Here is a 10132-nt window from a genome sequence, read left to right as displayed (position 1 = left end):
ATTATGCTAAGCTAACGGATGGGTCTTGTCCATCACATCATTCTCCTTATGATGTGATCCAGTTCATCAAATGATAACACATGTCTATGGTTAGGAAACTTGAGCATATTTGATTAACGAGCTAGTCTAGTAGAGGCTTACTAGGGACATGGTATTTTGTTTATGTATCCACACATGTATCAAGTTTCTGGTTAATACAATTCTAGCATGAATAATAAAAATTTATCATGAAATAAGAAAATATAAAATAACATCTTTATTATTGCCTCTAGGGCATATTTCCTTCAGCCACAACAATGGATCGAATATGCGGCATCGAGCAAAAGGGAAACAAGTATTGGGAGAAGATTTGAAAGGAATATCACGAACAAAAAGAATATGTGGAGCCACATCCTATCATCACCAACCGAAATGTGGCATCTCTTCAACATCGATGGAGGATCATCCAAAGGGAAGTGAACAAGTACGTCGGGTACTACTCACAAGTGACCGGCCACCCTCAAAGCGGGTTGGGAGTGGCAACTCACGTAAGCTACTTCATCTTCTCATCATTTCCGTATGCTTGGTTGTTTTGCATTCTCGTTCTCATACATATGTTGTTTGCTAGACATCGATGGCGGCCACTTTGTATCATGAAACAGAGAAGAAGCCACTTGCTTTTAGCCATTGTTGAATCATATTGAATGACAAGCCGAAGTGGATACAACTTGTGGTTGATCTAAAGGCCGGAGAGAAGAGGAATAATTGCTCAAGCTCCCACCAATCAATTGGGTTGGATGATGAAGAGGAAGACAATTGGGTTGGGCAATGAAGAGGAAGATATTGTCGTCGAGAATAAAAGAGTAATCATGCAATAGGATAACCAACAAGTCATGGAAAACAAAGTGGGAGAAGGTAAGGGCCCCCCGTGATGCCGCGGCTACAAAAATGCCCTCCACATGGACAGGCATTTTTGTCGGCGAGGAAGAACAAGAAAGAGGAGAGGTACAAGCTCACATTGGACGCGGAAAAGAAGGTGATGGATTGGAACTCGAAGAGGGCGGAGAAGAAGTTGGAAATTGAGAGGGAGAAAATCGAGTTGGAGAAGTAAGAGGCGGCGATCAAATGAGAGCTCGAGAAGGCCAATATATTGGAGAGTTTGAGCTTGAGAAGGAGATCAATAAGGCACTACGGGAATGATGCAGGTGGAGAAGGATGCAAGGATGGCCTCGGAGTAGGCGGTATGAATGGCGTCCGACGAGTGACCCGGCCTGCAAGCGAGGCATCTGTCATGCTCGAACATTGATTTTATTTGGCATGTTCGAATTGTTGAACTATGATTTGATTTGCTTTATTTTGAACGGTTAAATTCAAACAATTCATACACATTTTTTTGAATATCAGTACAGACACAAGCGCTCATATACACGCGCATGCACTCATCCTTATGAACACACATACGCATCCTACCCCTGTGAGCATCTCCAAAAGACTGAGCCGACATATCATCTTCAGCTTTACGAAGTCACTGTAGATGCCTCGTCGTCGACGGAGACGTCTCCTCCCATTGAATGCGCGTCGAAAATCCTAAAATAAATCTAATAATAAATGTGAGCACTAGAATTTTGAACTTTCATGAACTGTAGATAGGATAGTCCCTCTAACCATCTAACCATTTGGTTCGCAATTCATAAGCATTTGAGATGTGCAATCGACGGGCCGTCCGGCGCGTACGCGTAAGTACGCGCCTACTACGTACAGATCGGTGAGCGGCCCGGCCTGGCCGTACGCGCCTACTACAGCCATCAATATCGCTGTGTCAGTAAGTCAAGTCGGTCGGTCGGTCAGTCAGGGTCACCCCACTAGCGTGACATAATTAAAGTCACGAATCCCGGCTTGTGGGATACGACTAGGTCCGCCGTAAATGGCCCGTCGAATTTGAATCGTATTTTCGGCTTTGGTGCAGAATCGTATTATCACATTCTTTATCAAATACTCTGTACTCTGTTTCCTTTATCAAGTGTTTTCTTTCCTTTTTCTTTTTACATTAAAAAAGAGGAAGACCCTCTGCCTCTGCATCCAGATGATGCATGCAGCCACTTTATTAATTATTCACACAATACCTTATAAAAAAAATGCAACAGTAAGTCTGAATCCACCGTCTAGGCAACATCTGCCGTTACTCCTATCCAATTGATAAAGGGATGCTGATAGTCCGGCCCTAATACCACAGACCTCACAGTCAAGCCTAACATCTAAGATCTGAGACCCCAACCAAGCCACTTGCCGGGTATGGGGCACACACCGGTCCGACACGCTTTCAGAGGCCGCCGCCGCCAACCGTCATCACTCCAACTTCAGAACTTTACTGACACGTCATCCTTACCTGGTCTAGCTGCTGTCGATGCCACCACGGTGCCCAACGCCATCACCTCTCTGCGCGCGAACTGCTGAGCACGTCGCGGTCGCCACTGGTACACCTCAGCATCATGACGCCAAGTACCACCAGCCGACACAGCTTGAAATCACTAGAAGATCTGTCGTGGGTAGCACCTCCCGACCAGGCATGACAAAGCGTAGCACCTGTCGGCTAGGCATGACTTGGCATCTCCATCGAAGCTCCGTGCAAGACGAAGCCACTCCACCTCCTACCTCTGACTTCCATCGCTGCTCCCTGGAGAGAAATGACACCGCCGTGCCTCCATCGCCTAATCTGAAAAATCAGATCTTAGGGTTTCTCCCAGAGCAGCACGGGTAGGTCGACAATAGTTTTCACTGGCAACTCTGTCTCCCTAACTCGCAACCGGGACTAGATGACGGATCTCGAGATCCGACCACCCAGCCTCTGGCCGGGCACCTCCAACGAAGAAGATGACCACCACCGTCGGCTGCACCGGCCAGATTAGATCTGACCGGAGGTGCCGCCAAGCAGTCCACCAGGCCCTCGATGCTGCCGCCGATCCAAAGCCGGATGACGCGCCGCCGCAGTATAGACCGCCCGACGCAAGGCATGAGTGGCCTCCTCCTCCGCCGCTACCGCAGCCATGGTTGCCGCCGCAACCGTCGTCGCCGCTTCGATAGATCGACCGCGCCACCACGCGCATAGGGGGCCCGCACCGCCCCTGAGACATGGGAGCGAGGAGAACGCCTGCCACCGCCATCGACCACCGGGCGCAGGCCGGCAGCGTCCTCCGACGGCGGCGGGAGGAAGGGAGGGAGGGAAATCGGCCCCGACGGCGGCTAGGGTTAAAGTACCAGCCGTGTCGCCCGAGCGGGGGGCGACGCAGGGGTCAGGAGCCTTCCCTCGCTAGTATATATCTGGTTCAGACTATGGCTTGAACTAGTTATCAACAATTCTTTCTTTGAGCACGTGTTTGATTGCCCACATATACGATTCAAAGTACTTATCAAATGTTGCATACATGCTCTGGAGCGAGAAGATTCGTTTTTTTGCTTATTTGCGTGCTTCGTTATGACTGCATGATACGAACCTCAAAGCAACCCAGCCACAGCAAGGCTCTGAAGGAACGCCCGAATTGTCCGTTTTCTCAGATGCATGCCCGTTGTAGTGCAAATTTTTTTTTTGATCGGGCGTTGTAGTGCAATTTACACTAGGGGAGGATGTAGGTTAAGTTTTTGCACACAAGCAAACATGACGAAGAATATGACCCAAAGCCTACATTACCTTAAACATGCTAAACTGCCCGGGCTTCGAGGAAACACAAAAAGGGTGCAAGAAACCAAACGCACCATGTAATTTGCTTGCATACATGAGAGAGTGATTCTTCGACCTTTACGTGCAAACAGACGTATGGAAGTAAACCTCCATGAAACTCTACACAGCTTAACAAGTGGCTTCAATCTTTCATCTGGTTCAACTGTCTAAATTACTACTCCCTCTCTAAATTTAGGTCACATGCCAAGTAGCCAATTGTGACAGTCCATCTCTAGGCAGCTACTACTCACTCTGCGGAAATTTAAGTGGACATAGACTTTTAGGTCTTCGGTTTGATTAGCGAAAATATGTTGTATAAACATATTCGTAGATTCGTCTCAATGAAGTATTTTAAATATATATTCTTAATGGCATATATTATGTATGTTTTGCTAATTAAATTGACAAGCTAAGTTTCCGTGCCAGACTTATATTACCATATAGAGGGAGTAGGTCGACTCAAACTGAGCTTGCTCGCCTTCTTACTACGAGAGATTAGTCTAGTTTGCGTAAACGTGACACCTCTGCAACCCAATCTTCATCCAAGGACTTGACCGTGTGATATATGTATGTGCAACGTGTATGTTTGCAATTATTCATTTTATTACGTTGTGTACAAGTGCTATTATTTAAAAATTTACATGCAAAGAGACATATAGAAGTAGATGACCATGAAAAATTCACATGCCATGACAAATAGATTGTGGATCAGAAAGTCTCAATCTCTTATATAGCTCGGAAGTGGCTCGAGATTAGTCAAAATCATTGCATGCTTAGGATAAGCCAACTGAGCAACTCGATCTCTAGGTCCGAGGGTATACCCACATAGCCATGCGCTAGGCAACAAGGGCCATAGCGACGTGTTCCTTCATTGAAGGTGACTACAATAGCACTGATTGGCACAATAGCTACGAGTTTGTAGTGGCGGATCTAGTTGGGGAGCTATGGGTGCGATGACACCCCCCTCTAAAGTGTGATCTAGTTCTTAATACTTGACACTAATCGCACAAATATTTAATGCTATTGAGGAGTAGTATTTGCTAGGATTAAGATGATATTTAAATCAAATTGCACTACTTGGCGCCTCAGTGCTACGATTTTAGGTCCGCCACTATGAGGTTTCATCGGGGCGTGCCTCCAACTTGACTGTCGGATCTGTTAATAGTGTTAAAAACACTAATACATCATAAATATTTGTTTTTTTAACACAGTATGGAAGCAAGCGCTCATATAAACGCGCATACACTCATCTCTATGAACGCACACATGCACACCCTATCCCTGTAAGCATCTCCGAGAGACTGAGCCGGCATATCATCTTGAGACTTTACGAAGTCACCGTAGGCGCCTCGTAGTCGACGGAAACGTCTCCTCCCACTGAAAGCGTATCGCCGAAAATCCTGAAATAAATCCAGGATAAATACGAGCACCAGGAATTAAACCCTGGTGGACTGGGGATACCACTGTCCACCTAACCATCTCAACCACAGGTTGGTTCATCATCTTAAATATTTGTGACACCCCTATTTCACACACGATGATGTATACGGCGAGTTGTCATTTTCTTTCTACTAGTAGGTCTGCTGCCTCGGTCTACCTATAACTCAGGTTGTGCTCACTGTCCAGTTTAGCTCACTTGAGCGAACCAACATGTGGTTGAATGGTTAGAGGGACAGCGGTATCCCCAGCCCATCAGGGTTCAAATCATGGTGCTCGCATTATTTGTGTATTTATTTCTGAATTTCCGGCGATGCGCTTGTAGTGGTAGGAGAAGTTCCCGTCGACGACGAGGCGCCTACAGTGACTTCGTAAATTTCAAGATGACATGCCGGCTCAGTCTCTCGGAGGTGCTCATAGGGGTAGGATGCGCGTGTGTGCGTTCGCGTATGTATGAGCGCTTGCGCGTGTACTGATGTTAAAAAAAGTTTAGCTCATTTGAACTTGACTCGTTTGGATGTGGGCCAAGTCTCTAGAAGACGTACATATATTTCTAAAAAAAAGACCAGAGGACTTGACCGCGTGTATGCAATTATGCATGCACAGAGCCGGCTTGAAGGTCGGAGGTACTATAGCCACTACGGACCAGCTAGCTAGGGTTTGACGTGTTCGAAGCCCTCATCCGAACGGCACCACCATCCCGTGGCCTCGCCGGGTACGGCACGCTGTATATGCAGACACGATCACGTCATTCTGGAACGCCCGACCGCGTGCGTGCGTGAGCATCACTCTGTGCGCGATATATTATTGCAAATAAGGGTGAGGGCTTTTGCTGGGTTCGTTGGTGTACGTATGCACCAGGAAGTTAAGGATAAGATCATGATCCCTGCGATGAGAAAGGGATAAGATCATGATCGCACCTTCGGTATGGCCAGTCCTGCTTGTTCATGCACGCGTGATGCATCTCAGTTCCAAGTTCTTGCCGACCTTTTTTAACACAGTACAATCATATATGCTCACATACACGTACATGCACTCAACTTGAGGTCCTGAGGATGAACTTGTATAAAAATATCCTTCCATTCCATGGGCAGCAGCTAATCCTTTTCTTTTGAGTTGGCAATAGCTAATTCTTACGGCCCTCTTTGGAGTAAGAAATTTCACAGGGTCGAGATGTCACGTGCATTCAAATCCCACAAGAATTTTGTTATTTGATTGCTTCACGGGAAAAACCAAGGGACTATTTTGTGAGGTTTGAGCGGGTGTAATATTTTTATAAAATGTTGTGTAAAAGGATCCTTACGGAAAGAGGCGACACCGAGGCGACTTGGGTTTCCCCATCCTCCCGTCGGTGCAGTCTTTGGTCCGCCCCGCCTCTGATGGCCTTTAGGCCATGGAAGTGCGGAGGACCCCAACCGCTCGCCGGCGGAAGGGAACCCGGTCTCGTTCTTGTTTGGTCCAGTGCTTCGGTTAGGGCTATGTGGCGGCGGTGATGTCTTCTAGTAGGAATAATGTCTCCCGTGTTCGATTCCCATGGTGGGTCTAGCGTCGTCGGATGGCATGTGATGGTGTGTTTCCAATGGATCTCATGTGATTCGACCGGTTCAGGTTTTCAGTGGATCATTTTGGATCCAGTATTCGTTTGTCCTCGGTCATTTGTCTACTGATTTGATTCTTTTGATCCATGCTTCTCTTCATCGATGGTTGTTGTTTAGGTGTGTTGGTCACGTGGGACCTTAGCACCACGACTTTCTGGCTGTGTACTACAACAAGTTTTGTTCGACTCCATCAAGGGAGGGGTGATGATAGCGGCATGTCATTGACTCGCTCCAGTCCTTGTAGTCGTCGCTATATGTCCTCAGGACTTTGTGTATTTTTTGTTACTTATGTCGTTCCTTGTACTATCATGACAGATGATGAATAGATTAAAAAAAACTCTCGCAAAAAAAATATCCTTACCAAAAAGAAATCTTTACAGTAATACGAGTCGAACAACTGACGTAGTAAAAATTAGTAGGGATTATATTTCCTTAAAATTACTATGAAAATCCTTTGAGAGAAAGAACTCTTAAGAGCTTCGTCTTGCCACAAGTTTTCAAATTAAAAAATTTTACATGAAAATGTATGACTAGTTGTGACACGGGCAGAAAGGCAGATTATATCCGCTTGACTTGGAAGTAATGGAACATCCTCAGTCAGGCAAATATTCACAAACTTCAAATTTTGTAATGAGATATGCTTACTTTATCCTAAAATAATTACTAACAAAATTTTGAATGAAAACAAAATCCAGTCTGAATTCTCGGTATGTGCCGATATTCCGGTACTCCTCGAAATCACCATTTTTCTGAACTGGCTGCCAACTAGCATGAAGTCTTAGCATTAAGCATCATGAATACCTTACAAAATCATGCTATTATATATTGGGAGTGTGGATCATGCATGACAGCACAAAACACAGAAATACCCAATGTTTGAACCCACTGTCATCTAGTATGAAGTCTTCGCAGATGTATCACGAGTCTTCTCAACATGTATCACGAGTATTTAGAGTATATAATTATTTATAGGAAGTCTGAATCATGCATGACAACAGCACAAGATTATGCCAGAATGGCGTCAACCATACGAATATTGGAACACATACAAATAACCTCATCAACTTGTTCGTCCCACACCTAACTTATATAAAACACAAATGCGTAAATTTCCTTGTAATTTACACTTGAGAACCAAAGGGAAGGCTGACTTATAAATACCCCTTCGAACTATAAGAACGTTTAGATCATTTAGTGATATATATAAGAGCGTTTAGATCATTCACGAATGATCTAAAAGCTATCATATTTCTTTACATCGGAGTACTTAATTAACAGAGATTCGAACTGACACCGTTGAACACATTGAAAAACGACATAAAATAGCACAAGAGGCACATTAATGAGCGTACGGTCACGTCCTACAGTACTAGTACCAGCATGTGATCGACCAGCTTACCGATGGCGAGGGCCGACGAGCCGGCCTCGCCGGTGCACTCCTTCGCCGCCTTCTTCAGCTCGCTGGCTCTGGCCCGCATCTCCGCTCCCTCGCTCCCAGTGACGAGCCGACGGATGGCGGCCTCCACGCCGCCCCTCTCGAGCGCGCCGGCGACCTCGAAGCCCACCCTCCACACGTGCTCGACGTACCTGGCGTTCCCCATCTGGTCGCCGAAGTGCGGGCGACACAGCATCGGCACCCCCTCGCACACGCTCTCCGTCGTCGAGTTCCACCCGCCGTGCGTCCAGAACCCGGCCACGGCCGCGTGCCGGAGCACCTCCTCCTGCGGCGCCCACTCCACCACCATCCCGCGCCCGCTCGTCGCCGCCTCGAACCCGTCCGGCAGCCGCGTCAGCCCGTCCGAGGCTACAAGGCCCGGCCGGACCACCCAGAGGAACGGCACGCCGCTGCCGGCGATGCCCCACGCAGTCTCTACTAGGTCCCGCGCTGACATGCACGCCAGGCTGCCGAAGCTCACGTACAGCACGGATGCCGCTGGCTGCGCATCCAGCCACTTCAGGCAGCTCCGGTCCTGCCGCAGCAGGCTGCTCTCGGCTGCGGCGGCGGGCGAGAACAGGTGGAGCGGGCCGATGTCGAACACCGGCGTATCGAGGTCACGCCGGAGCTTCACCAGCTCCCGCCGCTCCAGCGCGTCAAAAGTGTTGAGGATTAACCCGGAGGACGCTTTCACGGCCCCCACCACGCGCTCTAGCAGCTTGCACGTCAGGTCGTGGCGCCTGCCGAGCTGCATCAGGTCGCGCACCCGGTACGGCGGCAGCTCGGTCACCTCCGTCTCCAGCTCCGACTCTGCAACAAACCAGGGTCAGTCGATCTATCCAAAAGATAAACGTGGGGATTATGCTACGTGCCTTGCACAGGGAGGTAGCCTCTCTTGATGAGGAGAGGGTAGGCGACGAAGCACGAGAGGCAGGCGGCGCTGCCAGTGCGGAGGACGAGGGTGCGCACGGAGAGCTTCGTGGCCACCTCCACCATGGACAGCAGGTGAGTGTCGACGACGATGCACGCCACGGCGTCCCTGGAGTACTCTTCCAGGACGGCGGCCAGGCGGTCACGGAAGGGCGCCTCGCACGCGGAGTTGAGCGCGAGGATGTGGGAGACGACGTCCTCGATAGCGACGGGTGCTGGGCCGGACATGCCGTCGGGGACGGGGACGAAGCGGTACTCTGGGTGGCGGGATGGATCCGGGGCGTTGAAGTGGGTGTGGAAGACGGTGACGGCGAAGCCGCGGGCGTGGAGGATGCCGGCTAGCCGGAACATGGGGTTGATGTGACCCTGGTACGCCAGCGGGAATAGCAGCACGTGGCGACGGCGACCGGCGACCGTGCTGCCCCCCAACGCCATGGTTGGCGCCGGCCAGTACGGCGATGATGTCAGGGGAGCATGGTTTTTGCTGGGCTCGTGACTCAGGAAGCTCCGGTAGTCCGGTGGTACTGGTAGTGTGGTACCTGCTCTAATATACTTGCACGAATTTCAAGAACGTTTAGTGATGTTCTCATTTATAGGAACTACCTGTGGTTGAGTTGCCTTTTTTTTTTGAGTCAATCTGCCCCTGTCATTGGAAGGAAATCCAACGGTTATAGCTCCATCTTCCTCCTTCCGCGCACTTCTTCCTCCTTGAACCGCACTGCCCGATGCCGGGCGAACCGCTTATCGACACGGCGTGTGCATTGCGATCCCACCCTGCCCTTGCCACCACCTCGGCCTCTATCGTGTTGCCGCTGCCCTCGCTTTTTTCCTCTAAATCCCGCCTCGAACCCTGGCGTTGGCGACCGCCACAAGATGCAACGGCAAATTGCGTCGTCCCCTCCTTCGAGGTACCGATGAGGACTTGTGAGGGACGCCACGATCTCCCCGTCTTGGCCTCAGGGCTATGCCGCTGCTACTCCACCGAATCAACTGACACAAACAAAATTCTCAATTGCCTAAGTAATGGAACATCCGATA

General features: G+C 49.1%; 1 protein-coding gene across 1 annotated transcript; it reads right to left on the bottom strand.

The window, feature by feature from the left end:
• Positions 1 to 7794: 7794 nt before the first annotated feature.
• Positions 7795 to 9795, bottom strand: LOC123114056 (DIMBOA UDP-glucosyltransferase BX8). Its single transcript, XM_044535417.1, has 2 exons — positions 9037 to 9795; positions 7795 to 8974 (listed from the first exon to the last, which is right to left on the bottom strand). Exons 1-2 carry the CDS (start codon positions 9527 to 9529, stop codon positions 8091 to 8093), a joined length of 1377 nt encoding a protein of 458 aa, XP_044391352.1. The 5' UTR covers positions 9530 to 9795; the 3' UTR covers positions 7795 to 8090.
• Between the last annotated feature and the right edge of the window lie 337 nt (positions 9796 to 10132).

Source organism: Triticum aestivum, chromosome 5B, assembly GCF_018294505.1.
Source record: "Triticum aestivum cultivar Chinese Spring chromosome 5B, IWGSC CS RefSeq v2.1, whole genome shotgun sequence".
NCBI classification, from domain to species: domain Eukaryota; kingdom Viridiplantae; phylum Streptophyta; class Magnoliopsida; order Poales; family Poaceae; genus Triticum; species Triticum aestivum.
The sequence above is the reverse complement of the archived record's forward strand: the minus strand, read 5'-3'. Positions and strand labels throughout refer to the sequence as shown.

Bases quoted from the DNA above. Each gene is read 5' to 3' on its own strand.
- LOC123114056 (XM_044535417.1), bottom strand. From the start codon at position 9,529: ATGGCGTTGGGGGGCAGCACGGTCGCCGGTCGCCGTCGCCACGTGCTG. The intron at 8,975-9,036 runs GCACGTAGCATA...GGTTTGTTGCAG, and splicing joins AGGCTACCTCCCTGTGCAAG to AGTCGGAGCTGGAGACGGAG.